At 43.9% G+C, this 25,381-nt stretch overlaps 1 protein-coding gene across 2 annotated transcripts in view; it reads right to left on the reverse strand.

Annotated features, from left to right (window-relative positions):
* The window catches only part of STK32C (serine/threonine kinase 32C), a 191,633-nt gene that overhangs the window by 12,533 nt on the left and 153,719 nt on the right, over positions 1-25,381 (reverse strand). For both annotated transcript variants that reach the window (XM_077350171.1, XM_077350169.1), the window contains 4 exons: positions 14,211-14,362; positions 8,104-8,277; positions 6,288-6,325; positions 663-752 (listed from right to left, as the gene is read on the reverse strand). In XM_077350171.1, the coding sequence (XP_077206286.1) occupies positions 663-752; positions 6,288-6,325; positions 8,104-8,277; positions 14,211-14,329 (421 nt within the window). In that variant the 5' untranslated portion in view covers positions 14,330-14,362. The remainder of the gene's footprint in view (positions 1-662; positions 753-6,287; positions 6,326-8,103; positions 8,278-14,210; positions 14,363-25,381) is intronic.

Below are 25,381 nucleotides of genomic sequence, written 5' to 3' on the forward strand. Positions count from 1 at the left end.
ATAAAATATATTTTAAGACAATGTGCCCTTTAGACTTATCAGTATCGAGGTTAATAGAAGCTTCACTGAGCGTTAGCAGCAGCTTTGTTGGCCCAATCAACAGGTAGGGTAAACTAAAGTATTTTGCAAAGTAATGCTCAGTTGTTCTTGGCAAACAGTCAACTCAGCTCAACTTGAGGTCGTTTTGCTTGGCAAGCTATTGCATTTCTATCTTTTATCGTAGTAGGCTTTATCGTTACCAGAAGTAAAACTGTCCTCGTTGTGAGGCAAATGAGCTAGTCTCATAAGAGCATTTAAAACATGCAGTCGTCCTACAAACTCTGGAGCTTGAAGTTTGCTAAGTTATTACAGTAGCAGCAGATGATAATGTAAAAAGTGTAAAACTTGTGGAGCAGCAATCAGCACGTCCTTTCCCTCGGCGACCGGAACCGGAACACCTCTGCCCCCAAATTTCCAGGAATTCCCCAAGCCAGAGTTAGCAACCCTAAGGGGGACTAAGTGGGCCTTTTCATAAAGATCACATCAACAAGATAATATGGTTTGCTAGCATGAACCTTGTTTAGCTCCAGCTTAGCATCCGAGGGAGATGATACCATGGAATCATTATGAACATAGTTGCATGTGAATGACATTGCTTCAACTAAAGGAAGATTCTTGCTCACCCATGTAAGGCTTTGTTCCGGCTAAAGCAGTTGCTCTTTCACCATCGCGTATGATGGTTGCGATATTAAAATCTGTTAGGTGTGCATGGCCTGAAAAGCAAAAACTGAATTTAAGAATTTAAGTGCACCTAATTTCACGCAGTATTGTAGCTTACAATAGAACCACATGAGTCAACAAAATACGCATAAACAAATCTCCACTTGCATAACTCATATGGATTAGAATATTTGCATTTCTAGGCCAAAACATAAATTTTACAGATAATGACAGTAAATTAGGGCACTAGGAGGAAACAAAAATCCATTAAAAATGGGGTATGACTTCTAAGACTTTGAGGTTTCTTAAACGAACCAATCCAAGATTTTTAAATGACAGTCAATAGAATTTCTGGTCATGATTATCATAGGGGTGGAAATGCAGGATCAGTGAAATAACTTGAAAACTAGAGTTTCATGCAGATCTTGTGGTTTGAGCAAACCCTAGTTAGTTGTGATGAATGAATGTAGACAATGAAACAACTACATTTGCTTGCAGCTGGGTATAGTTTGTACTAACTGTGGTTTGTTGTGGCATCTACATTCACAAAGCACGGCTTGTTGAGAAGCACTGCATCCTTGCAGGCATCTGGCCATGGAGACAGCAATCAACAGATTTTCTTGAAAATCCAACCTGACAACTTGAAAGACTATGAAAATGGTTTGGTCCTAATATTTATTTATTTCAAACATTTATATTCCACTTATTCTCCTTGGACTTGAGGCAGGTGGTATTGTTCTGACCCTATGGATTTTGTGAGAAGTAACCAACATGAGTATGTGGGATGTGATTATCTTACAATGTTATTGTTGTTAGTTGCGAAGTCATGTCCGACCCATCACAACCCCATGGACAATGATCCTCCAGGCCTTCCTGACCTCTACCATTCCCTGGAGTTCATTTATGTTCGCACCGACTGCTTCAGTGACTCCATCCAGCCACCTCATTCTCTGTCGTCCCCTTCGGCTTTTTCCCTCAATCGCTCCCAGCATTAGGCTCTTCTCCAGAGAGTCCTTCCTGTTCATGAGGTGACCAAAGATATCTTACAATATCTACTTTTAAAGAGACTCCTAGGGCAGTTTACTTCATATTCGAAATCACATTTCCCCTCCCTGTCTTCATGGGTCGTGTAGGGCATGGAGGGATTCTGTTCCCAGATTGGGGCTGTGTCTGAGGGCATACCCATGCATTTCCTGACGGCTGGAACAGAAGGGCTTCATTTAGAGAGAACATTTGCACTTTTATGGTAGACTAGGAGAAAAGCCCATTTATAAAAATGGGCGTAAAAAGGGGCATAGGGCGAGTGCGTCCTACCTGCGAGGTTGGGTGGAAGCTCCTGGGGGCAGGCAGTGAAGACGCGCGGCTTGGAGGGGGGTGGGGCAGGCGTTGGGGAAGGGAAGGATGCATTCTCGGGAGTCCGGGCATGCGTGGTGGAGCAGGGGGGTGGGGTGTTGGGGGGGCATCAGCATGAGCAACCAGGCATGCACGTGAGTCCGCGCATGCCTGGTTCATTTGGCTGGCGTACCGGGCTGCACGCAGGGCGCACATGCCGGCGGCGTGTATGCAAGGGCCCAGGGAAGAGAGGGACAGGGAGCAGCAGGGCCAGCGGAAGGTGAGTGCAGTCTGGGAGCGGGACTCTGGCGGGGGAAGGGTGTGTTGGTGTGTGTGTGGGAAGCGCGGGGACAGGGGGTGGGGGAGAGGTGGCGGGTGGGCGTCGGGGCGCCGTGGCGGGTCGCGAAAGGGTCTTGGGGGGGTAGGGGGTTAGCGAGCAGCAGGTGGCTGGCGGAACGTGTGGCTGCGTGGGTTTGTGTGTCGCGGGGAGTGGGGGCAGGTAGGGAAGGGTTGGGGGCGTTAGCGGTTGGGGTGGTGGTAGGCGGAATGTGTGGCTGGGTGGGTTTGTGTGTAGGTTGAAGAAGCGGCGTGTCAGGAAGGGGTCTGGGGAAGGTTGGGGCTGTGAGCGGGCGGGAGGTGGGTGGTGGAGTGTGTGTGTGGGGGGGGAGTTGTTTGTGTCGGAGGGCAGCGAGGCGGCGCGGGGCAGGAAGGGAGCTGGGGATGGGGGGGGTAGACGGACATAGCCGGCAGCGTGTTGGTGGTGGGTGGCGGGAAAGGAGTTCTATGGCGGGCAAAGCCGGGGGAAGCGGGCTTTGCGCACCTCCCCATTGGCAGCGTGGTCCAAGAGTGGCACTCGTAGGGCCAAATCAGGAGCCGCTTTGCGGCTCCTGATTCGCCCCTTCGAGTTTTTATCACAGACAAAGCCCGCCCTAACTCCTCCCCAATAGCCCTTAGGGCTTTATTTTATCAACTCCGCAGGAGCGGTTAAAGATATGCTAATTTACCCTTAATGCAAGTGGGCTTCTACACAAATATATATACCAAAATAAAGGCCCTGGAAACCATCTGTAGGCAGAGCAGGCCACATTTTTCTGCCTCTCTTTCTCTTGCTTCCTGTACAGCTATTTGATGGCTAAGTAAATGATGCATATGGGAATGCTGCTGAAAGCACTAGGGGTGGTGGTGGCGGAAGACACACATGGACAAATCATGCAGCCCTTGACTGCAAATCACTGGAATTGCACTTGAGAGAGTACATTCAAGTGTCTTCAAATCAAAAGCTCACTCTGAAGTGATAAAATATGCTAGCCTCTCTATTTGGGTTCTCAAAGAAAGATCTTATTATGGAACTAGACACAAAGCCTGTTGCACCCAGGGAAACAATGGGCACTAGGAGGCACACCTGCACTGTGGCCCTCCTGGGGGCTGGCTACATGGCAAAAACTCCTGCCCACTCCTGGAGTCTTGAGGCCCCCCTCCAAACCTGAAGGAATACTCCTGACCCAGGGGACACCAACCTCCAGCTGCAGCCTGGAAACCTCCTGGAATTGGACTATAGAGATCAGCTCCCCAGGGGAAAATGACTGTTTCGTAGGGGGAACTCTACAATGACAACCCATTTCCAGGCTCCTGGAGATGAAAGGGCTTGCTTGGGAGGGGAGAGGAAGAGGAAGAAGAAGAAGAAGAAGAAGAAGAAGAGTTGGTTCTTATATGCCGCTTTTCCCTACCCGAAGGAGGCTCAAAGCGGCTTACAGTCGCCTTCCCTTTCCTCTCCTCACAACAGACCCCCTGTGAGGTGGGTGAGGCTGTGAGAGCCCTGATATCACTGCTCAGTCAGAGCCCGATCCAACATGCAGATGTGAGAAAGTGGTTTAAAGCATCAAAAGGTCACGTGAACAAAGTAAACTATTTTGACACATTGAAGTGCATCTCTGCACCTCACATTCCACCATACTTTACTTGTGATCTAAAGACACAGATCTGCATAGTAGAAAGAAAGGTGGTCTAAAGCCAAATACCAAAGCCAAGAACAATGCCTTTTTGTTAGCTCATAAAAGGTATGACATGGACTGTGTTCCTGTCTTTGGATTCTAAATCCACAAGTCTTTGGATTAGGGCACTCCTATAATTGTTCACCTCTGGCAGAAAATTCAGACTGTGAATGCTGATGATGATACAACATCCAGTAACCCAAGGAGCCAGAATCTCACTCCTGGCTGCAGAGCAAACACGCTTCCAGTGCTCTCATTAACTTGGGAGCACTCTAACCTAAATTGTGTCCTCTCAATAAATTCATTTCAAGCTATAGGTGGCAGATGCCAGAATACTCATGCTAATAAACGTGTCTCATTTAAACTACAATTAAATGTACCATGGCCCATTTATCTGCTCTCTCGCCACCCAGGGCTGGGAAAAAGAAAATCCCGCATGAGCTGCAACAAATCAAGGACCACTTTCTGAAGTCGCCTGCAGGAGGACTGCTTTTCAAGCCAAGAGAAAAACTCCAGCCCAAAATAAACTGCTGATTTTTCTTCAGGCCAGTCTCTGTGTGTCTGCACATGGATTGCTGGCCTCTGTGATCCCTGAACCACAGAGAGATGCTAAAGTCTTTGATTCTGTTCTTATCTCTCTGGTGACACAAACAAAACTATAGCTACTTTGTACCAATATATACATTTGGTACTTCCATATGGCTTGGAGTCATCAGGAGTCAAGAGAGAGGAAATCCCAAAGACTTTCCCACCCTGCAGGGAACACAATCCCTGCCCTGCTTTATCCATGCAAATTCCAGGGGGAAATATATGTTTCACTTCTCAAAAACTCATCTTCAAAGGGCTAAACTACATCTGGCTCCACAAATAGTTGGATATTGTGTACTCATATCTCCTTGATTTTCCTGTCTGAACCCACACACGTAATGCTGGAGTTTCAGGGCAGGAATTCCAGATTTTTCATTTGATCATAAAAAACAGTTGTTGGGGGAAGGGAGGAAGGCAAAGCCTTGATACTTGGTGGGGGGGGCGGCAGGGTTGCCTGGTTCATCCACACTGCCAGGGAGGGGGCACTTTCTGGGAGCTTTCCAATGTACCAACATCACTTGGAAGTGATGCTGGCATGCCAAAGACATGGGGATCAACACTCTAGCTTTTGGACAAAACTCCGTAGTACACTTTGCATCAAACCGTAGAGTTTTCCCGACAAAACAGTGTCACCTACCCACTGCCCCCCCCCACACAATCCTGGTGTGCTGATGTCACTTCTGAGTGATGTCAGCATGTTGCATTAAAAAGCAACATTCGGCTGGGTCGGGATGAGTTTGGGGGACCCTTGCCTGGACCAGTAGACCTGGCAACCGTAGTGTGGGTGGATGGGTGGGTAGGTGAGGGGAATTTCCACTCACAGCTTTTCTTGATTGAAAATGCCTCCTCGGGGCTTCTTTAAGCCCTGGTAGGGGGAAAGGCCAGTGTTTCCTGAGTGTTTCCTGTACTGAGGATTAAAGCAATCCAGAGGAGGGCATTTTTAACTGGAGGAAGATTTAACCCACCCACCCCAGTGTTCTGTCCCCAATCCATATCAGGGGACGGATTTCCTTTTGCAGCCAAATAACACATCTGGTGCTACAAACACAGAACTCCTCCAAACTGTGTTTGCTGAGTTCTACTGAAAGATAAGGGGCATTTTTGTTATTGCAGCACACTGAACAGTTTCCATCTGCAAACGGAAAAGTGAAGCCTCTGCTAATATGGAGATCCATGAATGCATGAAAGCCCTGCAGACTTGGAGAGTCTTGCTTTTTTTTCCTGACATCTATCAGAATTTGAAGAGCACCTGTCACTTATTGCAACTACCCAAGCAGGTACACAGATGTTGAAGGGGGAAATAGATAAATATGCCCTTTATACGATTTATATCAGAAAAAGACAATGTGTGTCTCACAAAAGCAAACTTTAGTTGCTTTTGCATGAAGGCACACTTATCAAAACCTTCCAGAAGAGTAACAGTAGCTACTGATCAATGTCAATTAGCACTAATTCTTCTCTGAAATGAGCCAGGGCAGGGGGGCTGATGAACAGAGTAAATTCACATTCAAATCCCTTAACCTCATGCGCATCATTCACAAGCGTGACAATTGGAGAAAAAGAACTGGAACATGTAAATGAATGTACAAGACAGAAAGCACAGAAAAGATCAGAATATTCAGAGGCGGCAGAAAATAATTAGGGTTGGGTTTCTTTGTGTGTTGTTGTTGTTCCTACCTTGTTCATCAAGGAGAATGTTGTCTGGTTTCACGTCTCTGGAAAGAAGCAAGCTTTTAAGTCAGATTTATAAGAGGAAGGCAACGATTTCTTATGACTGTGTAATGCAAAAAAAGAAAATTACCCCAGGAAGCCGTAAACAGTGAGACTTTAGATAAAAGGAATATTTTCCCAGGGCCATTAAACCAAATAGGGGTGTGAAACTTGTATAACCCTCTGAAAGGAAAATTTCTTCTATTCAAAGTAATAACTGAAAAACATGAAAGAATGTCATACTGTGAACATAGCTCTCATGAAGATAACCTGGGCAATTGTAGGGGGATATTTGTAAAATGGATCTCAAAGCACCCTTGGGTGGTAAATATCATCTATGGGAATCCTCAGTTTTACTGAGGCTATGAGGGGGGGAGGGGTTAATCCTTTTGCCCCACGCTGTTTCCCTTAAATAATCCCCTGGAGGTGCTCTGTTGAAGGATGCATACTATTCAACTGTATGTTTCTCCCAGCAAGGCAAATAGATGAGGTTGGGAAATCAGTGTGCATGGGGGGGGGGGGGGGGATTAAACACCCCTCACCAATGGTTCCAGCTCATCAATAATGTTCTGGGCATCCATTCACAGATCCCTCAGCAACTCATAAGGAATATAGCTGTGTGAGATCAGATCAATTGTCTATCTTGTCCAACATCCTGCCTTACATAGTGACCAACCAAATGCCTATATCTTGTTTGACCCTCACAAACTTTATTAAATTTGATGAAAAGCCAGTGATGATGACAGAGCATCATTAAACTTTCTTCCAGTAAAGACAGTAGGGAAGCTTGTGGTCTGAGAGCTAATCTACCTGATGTCCCAAGTGTAGCCACAGTCATTGGAAACATGTTCAAATAACTGGCATCCTTAAATAAAGCTGTCTAGAATTTTCATAAGCACATGTACAGGCACTATGTGAAAGAGGAGCACATAATCATGCATTTGTAGCTGCAGTGATTTATCAGAGAAAATGTATCTTGAGGTGACTTTTCCTAATTATGGGCTTCTCCAGACTCTTATTTTTATCCCCCCTGTGCACATATCTTATCTTTCCTTTTTGCATGTGTTTGGTTCCCCCTAGTGGTTGCTTCAATATTACAACTCTGAACCTGGCTTATTTCCCTGCACTTTAAAGCTCAGGGAAATAATCCAGAATATAGCGATGTAGCATGGGAATGACCACTAGAAGGAGCCAACACACAAGCAATATCATACAAGTGACAAAAGTCAAAGTGCGAAAAAGCTCTATAAATGATCCCAAGGCTCTCATGTTCAGGCTGGGGCAAAAATGTTTAGGAGCTAAACATCCTGTACCAAATACAAGTTCAGATGCATAGCTGGGATCTCATGGGCCTATTATGCACAGCCGCTGAAACGGCGGCATGGAGAATGCGGAGGAGGAAGAAGCGAAGGAAACCGCTTATGCACAGAAAGGAACGCAATGGTGGCAAAACCCAGAGTATCTGATTATGCATGCGGATACTCCGGAGCCACTTCTGGTTGTGCCCTGGTCCCAGGAAGCTCCATTTTCTTCTGCATCTCGCTAACGCGGCTTTTTTCGGCGGCATACATTGACCCTGCGCCCCGTTGCCGCCTGCAGCATGCATAATTGGTGATTTTAGCCACCGCCATTCCACCCTGAATGCGGACCTTCCACTCCGTGCATAATGGGCCATGTAGCTGCAACCAGCTCAAATACTATCTCTAATCATCAGACCTCCAGAACAGAACATGTATAGCGATCCCAGTTTGTGGCTGCTGGAATTAACAGATCATGCTATTACCTGTGTATAATATGCTGACTGCGTAAATAATCTAAAGCGGAGGCCATCTCACAGATATAGAGTTTCACTGTTTCTTCAGTGAATTGTACGTTTTGCTGGAGATGATAACGAAGGTCGCCACCCAGAAGTAAATCCACTACCATGAACATGTCTTCTTCATCCTGAAAAGAGTACCTATGGAGAAGAAGCAGAGATGCATGAACTATGGGATCTCAAGTAAACAATGGATATTTGAGATGGGCCTTTCAAGAGGCATGCCCATCAGTCTCGAACAAGAGCTGCAGGGAGATGTGCATGGCTCCTTCACTCTCCGTCTTCAGGAGGCAGCTGAAGGGTTTTTAACATTAATTTACCGGCAACCCTGAATTGTGATTTTAATTTTTAATATATTTCATATATTCAACTTTAAGTATTTAATTTATTCTCTTTTTTAAGCCCTGCCTAATAATCTACTTAATCAGCCTGCAAGGGTGCAAAGTATGTGATTTCCCCCCTTCCTCCAGGGAGAAGGACGTGGCTTCTGTGCAATCAATTTTAAATTGATATTTCAGGATATTAAATCTTTATGTTTTGATGGTTTATAAATTGTACTTTGATGGATTTGATCTGCCCTGAGCCCTGGGAAAATTGGATTAAAAATTTTAAATTTTATGAAATAGGTATTTTATCTACATCATAAGCCACCTTGAGTTCTGTAAGGCAGAAGGATGGCTAATAAATGCTTAGGATAATAATAATAATAATAATAATAATAATAATAATAATAATAATAATAATAATAATAATAATAATAATAATAATAATAATAAATGCCATATATGGCATCCCCAAATACAAGGACTCCTCCATGAATCCACACATTTGCCTTCCATTTCCATATGACCAGCATAAAAATTCCTCTGAAATGCAAGCACACTATCTGGATTCCTTTTGCCCCGTGCATATTTATTCTAGGAACATCCAATTGGGTTACATCATTTTGTTTTGCAAATGCTCCCTCCACCCCAGTTGGATGCTGACCAAGGAGCAGATGTCCCAGTTAATTTTACTTTGCTCACACAATCCCCCATTTCTATATCGGGCACAGTCACATGGTCCCTGGAATGTGATCATTATACACTCATTCCCCAAGCATAATCAATAATGGACTGGAATATCAAGCAGCCTGCCTGATTTCATTATCGAAGGGAAGCCGGTGGCATCCGTTCTCAATGACTCACTGGCAAGAAAAGGTTAGCCTGTATTGTGGCTGACCCTACTTTTTACGCAAAAGTCCAGAAGCAAGAGAAACCTGGGAGGTTGATCCTACATGCTAACAGCAACAGGACTCCACAGAACAGAGAAATGTCATGGGACCAGATCAAATTCTCTATGGCAGTGGTTTCCAGTCTTTCATTGATGATGTCCTACCAATCGCTCTTATCCAAGAACCTAGATCCTACCTAACTTTTTAATACAAGAAAGACATTTACATGTTTACAGGCTTTCTGGAGTCATCATTAGCACACCAAAGAATCACAGATAGAGAATCAATTTGCAGGAGACGGCCCTTCATACTTGCAGGTAGACATGGAGAGTGAAGAAGAGTGGGTTCTTAGTTGCTGTTATGAAACCCTCACATCCCACCTAGCATCCCACCTAGGTGGGGGTAGGAATGAGAGGAGGCATAATTCAGCAAAATTCTTGAGCAAAATCACTGCTTATTTTTAGAGTTGTTAAAAACACCAATTGCTATTCCAAAATGCACAGTGTGCCTCTCTTACCAGAATGTGAAAGTGCATAGTTAATGCCTGGCTTCACAGGTTCCTTTCCTTTCCCTCAGGCCTATAGGAAACTTCACAGGAGAATGCCTGCTGGGTGTCAAGGATCCCAATGCCATGCCTTCAAATCTACTGGGTGCCTCTCAGCCTCTTCTCAAGGACTGGCAATGGTGAAATCTAGGCCTAGTAGCTGTGGGCAGATGATTACCATCTATACCAAGCACCCAGCACTCCAACGGAGTCTATTTTAAAGCCTGAGAGAATCCTCATACAAGACCGCCTTCCTTTTTCTTCTGCCTTGCAAACATCTTCTGCTCCTTGCAGTTTGCTCAGATTTGCCTTGGATACTGTTAGTCAGCTACCGACTAGGGACGAACATTTGCAGAGTAACAAATCAATAAATGACACAAAGCTTGCACATTATTTAACGTATAGCAGTAGCTGCCTGCAATAACTGCAGATGGATAACCTGAAAAGGTGTGCTTCTGAGAGAAATGCTGTCCATACAAGAAAGCTGGCTGAGATTCCTGCAGAGCAGAGTCCCCCTGGCTGGTTCTGATGCTGGCATCCCCAGTTAGCATTTCACAAGGGTCGTTTCAAAGGCCTTTAACATCATGGCCTGAAATAACTCCCCCCGCCCCTCTCCCGTTGAAACAGTCAGCCTGGTGAAAAGTTCTGGAGAACTGGAGACCTTGCATGCTGTTTTGTGTTATTCTGGACACAAAACAGAATAACACAACTGCAACACTCTGCTTTTTACTACCCAAAGGAGTCTCAAAGTGGCTTACAGTCGCTTTCCCTTCCTCTCCCAACTACAGACACCCTGTGAGGTAGGTGAGGCTGAGAGAACTCTGACCTGAAATTCAGCTAATGACTCTCTCTCTCTCTCTCTCTCTCTCTCTCTCTCTCTCTGTATTAATTTGGGTTAATTTGGCTTCAATTGACTCTTTGCCCTGTGCCTCAGCTAAAATTAATATCCTGTATGCTTAATATGTACCACCACAATTTCCTTTTTTCAAGGGATCTGTGAAATCCATTTGGTACTAGAGACATATCTACCGGGTTTTACACCTTTCACTTCTCGGAAGGCTAAAGATTCGACCAGCGCCATATGACCTTGATGCATCTGCTCAGCATTCTACCACAGGATGCTTATAGGATTTTCCAAAATACCTCCCCTGCCAGGGCCACCTTTTAAAACATCCTCATAAGGAGCTCTGGCGAATAAGAAAGATTGTACATTTTTTTAAGTTATTTTGTCTGCTCTTAATAAGAATGTATTAAGTGGTTTTTAGTTTTGGATCAATGTGTTTACCTGCAGCCCCTGGGCTGCCTGGTGCTTGTAGGCTCTCTATGGATTTGGAAAGGTTCTTTGGTTTTATACAGCAATGGTCCTTCTTAGCATGTGCTACTTAATTATCTGGGATGCACTATTCAATAATTACCTGCTAGGCTTTGCTCTTAACAGCTGGTAGAAGCACACAATCGGGAGGGACTGAAGCAAAAGCCAAATATTTCTCCTCTTCCCCGAGGACATGAGGCAGGACATGCCCCAGCTCATGAATAAAAGAATAAAAGAGCTGGGGGTTTTGTACCCCACTTTTTACTACCCAGAGGAGTCTCAAAGCAGCTTACAATGGCCTTACTTTCCTCTCCACACAACAGACACCCTGTGAGGTAGGTGATGCTGAGAGAGCTCTGAGAGAACAGTGACTGGCCCAAGGTCACCCAACTTGCTGCTTGTGGAGGAGGAGTGGGGAATCAAACCTGGTTCTCCAGATTAGAGGCCGCTGTTCTTAACCACTACATCAGGCTGGTTCTCAGTAGGAGAGGTGGAGTATAATGCTTTGTCTTCTCCCAACAGTACTTGCACACAAAGAGATGCACACCAAACCAGAAATGGAGATTCGACAGACTCATGGAGGAGAGATCTGTCAGTAGCTATTGGCCAATAGTGACTGAAGGGAACCTCCACAGTGACCCATTATTCACGGGCCAGAACACCTGTGCTGGTGGCATCAGGGCATCAGGGAAAATCCCCGATTACGCATAACAACGACACCAGCATTTGCGTGGCCTGGCTCATGGAAGGCCCATGTTATGGGTACGTGGGATCTTCCGCAGACCCTGGGATACCACAGGTGCCAGCGGGGTCTGGGGCAGGCTGGCACCATGCGTAACTGACAGCACCAGGCCTTTTGGACACCACACTCCCCTGAGAGCTCCGTGGAGCTGCAGAGCTGGCTGGGGCATTCCCCCTACCCCCACCGTGGTATAAGGGTGGCATGCCACTCTCCACCAGTGTGTGGTGGGGGGCTGGCCCATCCCCACTCCCCCCTGGCTGCTGCCACCACCGGGCAGCATCCCAGGCTTCCTAGCCCCAGAGCAAAGCTCGTGTGTGCGCACTATGCTGGGGCATCTGCATCTGCCGGGAAGCCCCACCCCCAGGCGTACATGGGAAAAGGCAGGGCATCCCACCCTGCCGAAATGGCACGGCAGCCACCCGGCATAATGGGTCAGTGAGAAGCAAGAAGCCTCTGAATCACAGACCCAGGACACAACATCATGGGAAGGCCTCAGCCTCTATGCCCTATTGTTGGCCCTTCAGAGGCCACTGTCTAAGACAGGATGCTGGACTAGATTGACCACTGGTTTGATCTAGTGGGGCTCTTCTTATGTATGTAAATGATATGAGCTATCAGTGATAAGGAATGTTCAGATCCCTCATGTGAGAGAGAACCAGGGTTATGAAAACTGTCAAGGTCTGCAATTTCAAACAAAAACAGCAGCACACCCATAACAATCACATTTCCCAGTTCCCACAGGTGTCATTTGCGTGAGTAGGGGGGAAATTATGAGCAAGTTGCTATTGATGTGTAAAGGAAATGGGTACGGTTGGGAAGAGAAGCTCTATTTTTTAAACAACACTGAAGCACATGGAACAGCTCAGCTAAACCGTATTTCCTCTCATACCTTATTTCCGTGCTCAAGTATTTGTCCTTCTATAAGACTGTGTTGAGGGGTGGGAGAGCTTTCTGCACTGGTATGTTGAGTTTTTAGAGAGCCAATGTAATATAATGGTTAAGAGTGTTGGGGAAGGATCTGAGAGACCCAAGTGTGAATCCCCACTCACACCAAGGAAGGTGACTGGGTGATTTGGGGCCAATCACACATTCTGAGCCTAGCCTACCTCACAGGGTTGTTGTGAGTAATGTAAACTGCTTTGAGTCTCTGCTGGGGAGATAGGCAGGGTATCAGTGAGTAAAATAATAAATTAATCATGCTAATTACTTCAGCTGTACTTTGTAACTGCCTTTTGCATCTGATTATCTTCCGTCTTCCTGCACTAGATTTTTTAGTTAGACTATCTACTAACGACTGGAAGTGTTTCACACACATGCTGAGTGGACAGAGAATGTGCTTTTGGGATCTTTTTTTAAACCAGTCATTTAAAAATAAAAGTCCTGACCTTTTCTGTTGCTAATAAACACTGGGACAGATGGATTTACATTTGTATATATATACCAGTAACGTTATATACCAGTAACGCTGGTATATGATGACCATAATGCTGGAATAAATTTGGTTAGTCTTGAAGGTTCCACAGAAATCCAGTTTTATTTGGGGTGATCTTGACTCCCTGTCTTTCAATCTGATTCATGTCAAAGATTAATGAGAGAGCTAAATGGAGGGGGGAAGAACCCTTTACCCAAACACTGAGCTTCTTGGGAGAGTGGTGGGATCAAAATGCAACAGACAGAGCAAGACATCTTCCCAGGGAAAGGGAGAAACTCCCCCCAAAAGGCCAGTCCACCAGTTGTGGTGAGCATTTACTGCCAGATAACCCAGGCCCTTTTCTCTATTAGCCTTAAATAGAGGAGATAGATTTGATTGAGTAAAGAGCATGGTCCCAAATGGGTGGAAACAACAAAATAAGGGGAAGAAAGATCTCAAAAAAACTCCTCAAACCAAAACTTATCATTTTAAAAATGAATAAAAATATTAATAAACAAAAGAGATTTATGATAAAAGGAGTGAAACGTTTGTATGTTCTTTGGCTTTTGATCTATGGACTCAACTCAAACACCCTCCAAAACACTGCTCTACTGGGGTACAGGGAACCCCAAGGAACCTCACGGGTGGGGGGGGGGAGTTCGAATTCAGATCTGAGAGGGGGAAAGAAGCAAAAATGGTTCTCTCCTGGGCACATGACAATGATTCGTGAGCCAGAGTCCAATGCCTAGACTAGGCTGTGTCCCAGACCAGCTCGACCACTGCCCTAACTATGAGTGTCAACACACCAAACAGAAACACACAAGAATGTATATCGAAAAAGAAGATATTCACCAGAGATTCACCAAGAAGACATGCTCAATTTCCTGCAAGATCTCTAGTTCTCGGAACACATTCCGAACCTCATCTCTTTCAATGCACTGCTGTTTGTTCATGTACTTCATAGCGTACATCTTTTCTGTGTCCCTCTTTTGTACGATGCACACCTTAATGAAAGGAAAAAGTAAACTGGGTTATAATGAGAGGCTTTTATTTGCATTTTCAATCCAACTCTTACAATGACATTTCAAGACTAAAGCCAGGACCACAGAAGCACTTTGTGTGCTTTCCAGCCAATTTTCTACTGCTGGCATGCACGTGAGAAAAACAGAAAGGCAAGTATCAGGTTTCTGACATGAACAAAAAGAAATGCATTTGGGGCTTTGAGCTCCAAGAAAAGGTGGGATATAAACAAACAGATAAATGAATGCATAAGTATGTCAGGTCTCTGAGCTGATCAATGATCACGCAAGGTTGATTTACTATTGCATTTCAAGCAACCTGTGCTCTGCAACGTGAATGTGATTTAGGTCTAAGCACATTTTTGTGAGTCCTTACGGTTGCTGCCTTCAGCAAGCCAGGGCAAGGTAAATATCTTCATCTCTGTGCGCCAGAATTGTTCATTTTATGTGTGACTGCTAACCACCCTATACATTTCAGTTTACAGTGGTGCACAGATGCCCAGTCCTGCATGCAGGGGTAGTTGCCCACAACCTATTTGTCGTAGCTAACAAACCATACAAGCAGCAAGTGCAGGAAGCCGCCACACCTGTTCACCCTTGAAAAGAGCTGCTTGGCAATTTAGTCAGACTCTGTGAACACTGCTGGCTACAGTACCCTGCAGAATCCAGTCCATTACTGTTCAAGAAATAGTTTAATACCTCTAACCACAGTTCTGAAGGGAAATGAATTTTAAGTGCATCCCTTGTCAGATACATGAATTCCCTCTTTAATAAAATCACTCAGTATTTCAAATGCCATCCCAAAGTCTAGACAATTCATAGACCAATTGGGTTTCTATCATAGACAGGGTACCCAGGGTCAATAATGCCTGTTTTCCAAATAAATATTGAATCTAGATGTGAAAGGAACATCCTCATTGCACTGCGATTCTGTGAATTTCTTAATTAACTGGAGAAAATAATTAGTTCAATGCCAACCTTGTCTTTTAAATGGAATAGCAGCTCAAACTGTTTCCCATTATTCTGCAATGTGTATTTATTTTGCCGCTGCTCATGCACTTTAAGGATTTGCAGCTGTGTAGCTCCAACTATGAATGTTCATTACATTTGTAAATTATCCTTGATATTTGTAGAAATGGAATTCATTTATAATCTAATTTAGATGCTGCCCTTCCCCAAAGGCTCAGGGCGGCTTACAACTGTCTGTAACAAAAACAGGTTTAAAACATTTTACATTGAAAAAAATTACATTTAAAACCTAGGAACTTATTTCCAGTTCCAAGGGGGTGGAGGGGAGTAAGTTGCAATATGTCCTGTTGGTGGTATATGGATGCAGTCTTCAGAATCATTTGTAGGAGGGCCAGCTATTGATGGAATTCTATAGGCCTCAACCAGTGGAACAGCTTGGTCTTACAGGCTCTGCAGAACCTCACTTGACCTGCAAAACGGAGCTCTTATGCCAGGTCTATGGGTGAGGTCAGGTGGCCAGGTAGATCACGGCCCCCCCTCATAGAAGCGGTAGTAGCAAATGCCATCAATGCCCTCCTCCTTCTCCTTTCTCCCGCCGCCCTTAAGATGCTATTAGGGGCTGATCAAATTGAGTTGAGATTTTCTGACGGGTCTTTTCTTGACATCTTGCTGTTTTTGTTTTTGTTTTAAATGTTGAGCATGTTTTATTGTTATGGGGTTTATTGGGGGTTTATTGTGGTTTTAATACATTGTATCCTGCCGCGAGCCCTTGGGGAGCGGCGGGAAACAAACAAACAAACAAACAAATATATAAATGGGTAGATAATTCCACCAGGCTGGCACCAGAGCTGAGAAAATCCTGGGAATTTTGAGCTGGTTTTGTATGCTCAATCATAAGCATCTCTGAGGGATGTAAGGGTGGAGGTGGTCCCACAGGTATGAAGATCCCAGACTGTTTAGGGCCTTAAAGGTAAGAACCAGCACTCTGAATCTAATTCAGTCTTCAGTCTGGAGCCAGTACAGTTTGGAGAGCACTGGTTGAATGTGCTCTCTCCATCCAGTTCCTGTAAGGAGCCTTGTCGCTGCATTTTGGAACAGTTAAAGTTTCCAGATCAGGAACATGTGCAGATGTAGATTGAGTTTGCATCTGACCACCAGATTTAAAGATCAGAACATCGCATCCCTATTTTGGATTCAACAGACCCCTTGGCCCAGTGGCTCGGTGGGCTGTAGACATGAGCAGTGGAGAGAGTATTTCATAAACAAAGAGGGACTCCGGATCCAGCTTTATAAGCAGCATCAGATGGACACTTTACTTCAATCCTAATTAGAGTTAAACCTTTCTATCAAACTTAGTGGTCAAAGGCATTTAAAGGGCTTGCATTCCTTTTAAATGCCTTTTTCAATCTGAGAGTTCACCCTGAAGGCACTTAAAGGGTGTAGTTCTGATTAGGATGGAAGTCTACTGGGAACATGAGCAGGCCACTGTAAAATATCTCCTCTGCACCATCTCCATTGACCAAAGTAAGACTAGCACAGGATGGGAACACCAGAGGTATGTGATAGGGTGTCTCCCTTGACTGTCAATCCTGATGCCTGAAGAAATTCCCTGCAATGTAAATCCTGTACATGGAAATATTTTTAAAATGCTATCAGTGACATTCACACATACATTGGCCTTCATACGAGATAACTTCCTGAAGCATTCAGCTAAAGTATATGTTCCTATTAGCCAATTAATATCATTAGTGTCCAGGCAACAGGAGTCAAGATGTGCTGCCCCCGAACAGACCCGATGTCAGCCGTGGCTGATCTCAGGGAGCTAATCTGTCATTTCCCCCCCCCCCCCCCAGCTCTCTGCTGAGAACTGCAAAACTGCTGGACGTTCATTATTACATTTCCGAACAAACTTTTAAAAATAAAAACTTTGTTGTGTGTTTTACATCTTCCCCAGCTTCCTTTGAGAACTAATGAAACACTTAATTACAAAGTAACTATTTGGAAATGAGTTGATGAAAAATCTATATCTGGCACAATTACATTCATCTTCTTTTAATTGGCAGATTTGCTGACGCTTATGAAGCTGTGTATGCGACTAAAATTAAATCTGAGGGTTCGCTTCCTACAAGTCCCTCATCAAGAACAGCAGGCTGAACGTGACCTTAAGGTGGCTTTGGATGCATTGTTGGAAAACACTCTTAGGCCTCTTGAAGCAGACAGTCATAACCAGGCCTTGAACAAGCAGGACAGGGCAAAGAGCACAACCTTTTATCATTAGAAACAAACTGTAAATTGCTGTCAGCATAGAATGCCAGACCATCAGGGAAGGCATTAGAAGCAGAAAGAATAAATATAATAGTTATTATGAGCTGGGCAAAAACACCCCAATTAGAGAGGCACAAATGGAAATCATGAGAATTATACTTTCTTGTTGGCCAAGATAATGCCCGTTAAACTCGATGATTTATATAAATAGTCATGAATGTATACAGATCCAGCGAAACCTCACGTATCACGAATTAAGCACAGCCCCAGAGGAGAACCAGAAGCCGACTGCAGAGCTGATGTTTTGCATATATTAGGTCCTCAGTTAACAGAGCAAACCTGAGCAGAGCTACATTCTTCTGAGCCTATAGACTTCAACGGCCTTAGAAGAGTATTACTCCACTTGGGATTAGGAATGTGCAAAAACAACAACAGCATTTTTTAAAAATGGGTATATTGAACCTGGAAAATATTCCTGATATTCCCAAATTGCAAAAATGGTACATTAAGCTGATTTGGTAAATATTTCAAAATACCAAAGTTTTCTGGTTTCAGTATAGCTTTTGGAAACCATTATGATCAATGGTCCCTATAGTCTATAGTGGAGAAACTGTCCAGGGATATCTGGAACTTGTAGGGGTGGTGATTGTTTCTTTGAAGTAGAGTCATCAAATTTACAGCACAGCCGCTGGTGCCTCTACCTACAAAAAACCCACCCTAAATCTGAAGATTATACTGAAGGGTCTAATTCTATGGGCCCCCAAAGAAGGTGCCTTTATCCTCTATTGTTTCCAATAGAGGGGGGAAAGACATTTATACTTTAAAGAGAACATGGTTCCTTCAAAATTTAAAAGCCTTTTGCAAGCTGCAGTGGTATGAGTAAACTTCAAAGGCATTTAAAGGGCTTGCAGTCCCTTTAAATTCCTTTTCCAAGCTGAGAGTTTACCCTGAAGGCATTTAAAGGAACTAAATGTCCTTTAAATGCACTTCAACTGCAGATATCTGGTGGTCTTGAAAACCCCTAGATATTTTCAGGATTCCTCAGGCTTAGCCATTTTGGATAGCCTATGGCTAAGTGGACATGCCGAGGGTAGTGCAGTGTAACTCCCAGCTCTTGCTGGAATCCATTTAACATCTTTGATCACTGTCAAGAGCCTGGGTGTAATCCTGGATGCTGAGTGATGTTTGAGGCCCAGGTCTCAAACATCACTCAGCAGGTGGTCTACCTCCTTAGCGAGGCACAACACCTTGCACCTTACCTATCAACATCCTACTTAGCCACTGTAATCCATGCAATAGTCACCTCCAGATTAGAGATTTGTAACTCTCTCAATGCAGGGCTGGCCTTGAAGCACCTCTGGAAACTCCAACTGGTTCATAATGCATCTGTTTGGGTCCTCACAAGGACCCAATGGAGAGCACATATTACACATGAGCTCTCCCATCTGCACTGGCTACAGATTGGAGACCAGAATCAGCTTCAAGGTTTTGACTCTCACTTTTAAAGCCCCAAACAGTCTGGGACCCCTATAACTTTCCCTGTAGAGTGTTAAGACTGAGCCACCAAAATATGCTCAGAGTTCCTGGCCCCAAAGAGATAAAACTAGCCTTGACCAGTTTTTCAGCCTCAGCCCTGACCTGGTGGAATGTTCCACCTGAAGAGATCGAACCATCTGGAATCTTAAACAATTCCAGAGGGCCTGCAAGATGAAGCTACTCTGTCCAGCTATGACTGAGGTCAGGAAATAGCAGAATAAGATGCTGGCTTCCCTGCCTGAGAAATCTGAGTGAGAATCCTCACTAGCAGTCTTCAACCAGCAGCTGGACAGATACTTATCCTGGATGCTTTAGGCTGATTCTGCATTGAACAGGGGGTTGGACTAGATGACCTGTACGTCCTCTTCCAACTCTATGATTCTATGATTCTAACCTATCAGCCCCCCCCCCCCCAATCCTTCCAAGCTCTGGCCAGCCCTCAGAAAGGTTCAAATTATCAGAAGGAGGCAGTTTTTGATGTTAAAATGTTAAAATGTTTAATTTATATGATTGTTTTTAAGCTTGTTGTCAGCCACCCTGATCTGACCAGGGAAGGCCAGGGTACAAATAAAAAAATAGTATTGTAACTCAAGATGAAACGCTGAATTGCAAGCATTTTCAGTTAAATGAGTTAACTGATATTATCTGGAGGATCCTGTAGGTCAAAGTAAGCAAACCTTGTATTCCAGACTAGGCAGATGCACCCCAAACCTGATACAGCTCCCTAATAAACAGCCAGTGGGACAATCTTCTCCCTGTATCATTGTCCTTATTGTCTCTCCCTCCCTCAGCTCTGTCGCCAACCTCTCTTTCATGATGTAGTACAAAGAACATGTGAGTTGGCAGTCCACAATCAAATAGAGGGATTTTTCACAGGATTTTGCATCAAAGGGAAGAAACTGCAACAACGAGGCTTCTGGGTTAGTGGCCATGTTTGTGGTGGAGAACCAACTCCATACATTCTTGGAGGGGGCAGTTAAGCAGCACAACTTCTGCAAAGGGAAGTTCTGTCTCATCAACCATCTAGAGTTCTCCACATTCGGTGAATAGGCAAGTACACAGAAAATGAAATTCAGCAAAGGTAACCAAAAAGTATAGTGGTACCTTCCATCTCACTAATTTCAGCTAAGTACACAAAACGTTCTGTCCATTATTGAATTTCAACATAGCAAGACATGAGAGGAAAGGCCATGAAAATGACAGTTCAGGGTCAGTGGACATGCCTTTCCTGCTAAAGGTCTTCAGTTCAAAGATCAGGTTGTTCAAGATGTGAAGGACCTTGACCTGAGGCCCAGGTGAGTTGCTGCCAGTCTGAGGTTGATGAACCAGTAGTCCAACTTGGGATAAGACAGCTTTATGTGGTCATTTGACCCCAGATCATATGATCTGATTGTATCAGTGCTCAAGCTAAATTGTTCTCTGAATCTCTTTCTGTGGCTCTGTAGATGTGTCAGAATTGGGGCAGTGAAATATTGACTAAAGCCAATGCACAACCACCATAAAGGAAAGGGGATTCGTTCTCCCTCACAAAAAAAAATGCCTTTCTTAAGCTCCACTCTGTTTGATTTAGATGCAAGGCGGAAGGATGTGACCCAAAGTAACTGGGATGCAGCTCTGAAGACCGTCCGTCTGCACACTAAGTATGGACGCTGTAAATATTTCATACTGTGTAATGGTTGCTGTAGATTTATGGTTATCAGAGACAGAAAGGATCCATCAGTGGACAGTCAAAAAATGGCCATTACTTTCATAAGAAAAATGCTAATGGATATTTTTTTCTCTTACTTCTCCAGGAGCAAGTCTCTTATTTTGTGCAGAAATCTCCCCCAAATAATAAATGCAGAAAACCCTCAGTGAAATGTGGGCATAATAGAGAACACAGAAGGAGAGTATCAGCTGTTGTTTCTGTTTAAGATCTTGCATAGGATAGAAAGAATGCAGTGCTGAGATCCCTGGAGGCTCAGCCACTGCCAGTTCATTTGTGCACATCTGCCTTTGTTTTTATTAAGTGAAAGGCATAAGGGGTTGGGAAATTACTTTACCCATTCACATAACCTCATTGAACTAACACTGGTCAATGTCAGCATCTTGTATAAGCCTGCTGTTTTCAACCAAAATTAGATCAACCAACTCTGACTCTGGTCCAATTATTTATTTTACTGACCTGATTAGGGAAAGGGGAGAGGCGATCAGCAAGGAAAATTTTTGAGCTCTTTTTCAGTGTTGTTCCTGTTCCCAGTAACAGAAAACAACAACAAAAAAAAGCCACCTTCCTTTTTTACTTTAGTTCAGCCTTGTGTGAACTGAACGCAATTCCTATCCACACAAAAAATTAAGGCTCACATGCCTTGATCTGTTCCCTTGCCCTGAATCTGCCTTGTAAAATGCATGCATTTGTCAGCATTACTTCTGCCCCGGGAAATCAACAATGCCTACTGTACCTATAACGATGCAGACATGTGATGCCCGCCACATACAGAAATGGTTTCTTTGAAAGCTCTGTACTTTGCTTGCCGCGAACAACCACACCTACAAAACCCACAGTGAAAAGCAGAAAACCCAAGCAATTCACCAGGACAAATATAAAAAGAAGTGAAACAGAAACCGCGAGGTCATCCTTAGAAATAAGCCATCCAGACATTCAGGAATTAGGGCGATTGCTTCAAATATACCTACAGTGCAATCCTTATGCAGTGTTTGTGGTGTTTGTGCCATCAAGTTGCAGCCAATGCGTGGTGACCCCACATGGGGTTTTCAAGGAAAGAGATGGTCAGAGGTGGTTTGCCAGTGCCTGCCTCTGTGTAGCAACTCTGGCTCTGCTTGGAGATCTCCCCTCCAAGAGCCAACCCTACTCAGCTTCTAAGATATGAGGAGACTTGGATAGCCTGAGCCATTCAGATCAGAGCTGCAGAGTTACTCTGGTCTAAGCTCAATGAAATCAGCATGGCACCATGGTTAGTGCATCAAACTAGATTCTGAGTGATCTGAGTTTGAATCCCTTCTCTGTCTTCTCTGAGTGACCTTGAGGCAGTTATTCGCTCTCAGCCTGGCCTATCTCACAGTGATGTTGCTGTAAAGAGAAAGTGCAGAGTGATGTAAGTTGTGTTGGGTCCCCAGACTCCACGCCAGGGAAAAAAAGCAAGATGTCTGTGGCCGAGAGTGGCGGTCTAAAAACTGAAAAATAAATAAAAATTTTAAAACACATCAGTGGGTTTAGATATAACACTGCATAGGAGAGCTTTCATGCCAGAAAATTAGTAGGTTGAGTACCTTGACTAATCCTTATAGTACTCTAGGTCAGTAAGCCCCACTGGAAGATAGGTTGGTGCTTTCAGATCAATCAACCACAAGCTGAGTTGATTAATCCGTGTGTGATCGTTTCAGTAGCTGGCACTGGAAAAGTGATGGGCATACTTGTAAATGTTTGAAGGATCTTTAAAAAATACTAAAAATGGCCTTTCTCTCTGAAAAGTAAGGACAGGTTTTACTCTTTCAGCTGAGATCATGTTCTAAAAGGACACTTCCACAGTGCTTGGCTAATATATGCAAATCTATTCCAAGGTACTTGCTTGGTTGAAAGAGGATGACTAATCCATGAAGAGCTATCTAACTGAGAGACAGCCCAAAGGGATGACCTAACCTCAGGCACGGCATATGTGGCACTGTGTACCTTGCTGCCTGGCTCCTGACTTAGGCAGATCTCATGGTCCAAAACAGACATGCTGCAAATCCCTGGGCTCAAACGTGGAACCACAGCAAGGCCTTGCATTAACTGCAAAATGGAGGAGAGTGGAGAAGAACCAGATACTTGCTACTCTTTCTGTACCATCCACATCTTCTCTCCTGAAGCCCTGATGCTCCAACTAATCTATTTAATATATTTAAAAAATTGTCTCGTATGAATACCACACTTTAAAATATAATTCCAAGGACCACCAATCTCTGTATTTGCTTGGCTCTCATTCAAAAGTGCATTCTCATGCATCACTCCAGAAAAAGCATATTAGTGCATTTTATTTTTATTTTTTAAATTTATTTTTCATTTATACACTGCCCTCCCCTGGGCGGTGTACATAGAATGGGTGGTTTTCACAGTTCAGTACAGCCTTAAAACAGAGATGGGGAGAATCCCCAATGGGGATTCAAAGAGGCTAATTTGAGTCACTTTAGAACAATAACTTCATTCTTCGGGCAGCTAAATTTGCCATCCATGCAATCAATCGATCATCATTATACAATATACTTTTCCGGCTTTACATATTTTTAAACTAGATCCAGGTGGGTAGCCATGTTGGAGAGAAGCAGCTAGCAGCAGAACAAAGTTGAGCTCAGTGGAGCCTTTAAGACCAAAAATGTTTCACACTGGGTCTAAGCTTTTCTGTGCATCTCCCCTTCCTCAGACAACAAAAAGTTGATGCCAGAACAAAACTTTGCTGGTCTTAAAGATGCCACTGGACTCAAACTTTGTTCTGCATCTTTAAAGTGTTACTGAAGGAATTTTCCTTGAGGGCTCGCGCAAGGACAGAATGGAGGCCCGTGGGCTGGGCGCATATTTCCAGAGATGCGCTCTCAAGACCCGAGGGCACAGCCATTCTTTCTTAATATCCTTTTTCTTTCTTTTGCCTTTGGGTTGCCAGCAGTGGTGTGGTGGTGGTCAGATGATATCACCTGGAAGGTCCTAGTACTGAATCCTATCTAATACGAATTCACATTTACAAATGGGAAATGGATCACATGGGCTCTGTTAAACAATATCCTTTTAAGTATGGATGGCTTGTAAAGCTGGGATGCAGCACGGAGACGGTTGTTCAGAGATCTGGTTGCTTTGACAAAGGCAGGCTTTGTTGTCTTCTCTCTGTGACCTGGAAGGGCCTTATCAGGGGCCAAGGCAAGATTAATCCAGGGTCCAGCTGGGATACTTGGATTCATAGGCCATGTGAAACCTGCTAGAACTAACTGTGGTTAAATACACCAGATTTCATATCCTGGGTTGATGAACGAAAACTAACATAGCTAGTGGGATGTCCTACATTCAGGAAATGTTGCTAAGAATAGCAGTTTGACATGACATCTGAACTGAGCAGTGTTATTTGGAGACTATTCAGAAACATTGTTTCAAGGCACATTATCAGTGGATTGTTCTTTAAACAGTGCTAGTTTCTAGAGCTAGGGTGGCTCTTAGTATAAGGCAATCCAGACAATGTGTTTCCAGACAATGTGTTTTATGCAATTCTGTCATTATATTTCAAATAACATTTAATTGAGGGGAAAAAACATTAACACCAATAGCAGGAATATAACATGGCACGTTTGGAGGGTAGGAGAAAGCCCATAAAACAGCAGCAGCTGCTATGATAATTACTCTATTGTTAGTAAATTGATCTCATCATTAGTTGGGCTTTTGTGAGAGCTGCATGGGTAAAATGCAGAATTTAAACATGGATTACTGGGGGGGCAGGGTAAAATCACCTCCTCCCAAAGAATGGACAGACTTTTCTGCATATACCTTCAAAAATAAAACATTTATTTATATGTACTGGTCTTCATGACAATTGTGTCTTTCAGAAATATTACGTATTCATAAATTGGCATAAATATATCAAATACAGGATATCTCTCAGGAGGTTTTGTATTAACAGGTGCCAAAAAAAGAGCAAACAGCCTATACTTTATGAGTCACCTTGAACAGGACTCTGGAGAGGTCCCAATAAATACCAAAGCAATAAAAAATAGTCTCTGATACCATAGGTGATTTCTTGAACAGATTGCTACAAGTCACGGGGAAAAGATAAGTTGTTGGGTGTTTTTTCTACCTCAGTGCTCTAGTGGATATAATTCTTTGGTCAGAAGCGACACTGATTGTTTTGTATGCCAGTACAGAAGTGCCCAGTAGGTCCAGAACTCTGATAAAGTATTCCTGGAAGGTTCAAAGTTCAGAATCCTCAACATTTCCGATGCTTCTAAAGAGAGCTGGGAAACATCTCTGGTTGAAACCTCAAAAAGCTGCAGTGAATCAGAGTATATGAAAGTGAATTAGAAGGACTCAGCATAAGGTGGCGAAGTTCCTGATAAATCTTTCTTTCCCTTTCTTCCTCAATGCCATCATGTTTAGAAGTTCTTTTCTGCTCTGGATGGTCTACAGCCAAAGGAAGACAGAAATAGTTTTCCTTGATGGCCTTTCAAAATATACTAGACAGCTGTCAGATGTTCGAAAACTGTGGTTTTTAAACCTGC

Source organism: Paroedura picta, chromosome 8 (assembly GCF_049243985.1).
Source record: "Paroedura picta isolate Pp20150507F chromosome 8, Ppicta_v3.0, whole genome shotgun sequence".
In the NCBI taxonomy this organism is placed as follows: Eukaryota; Metazoa; Chordata; class Lepidosauria; order Squamata; family Gekkonidae; genus Paroedura; species Paroedura picta.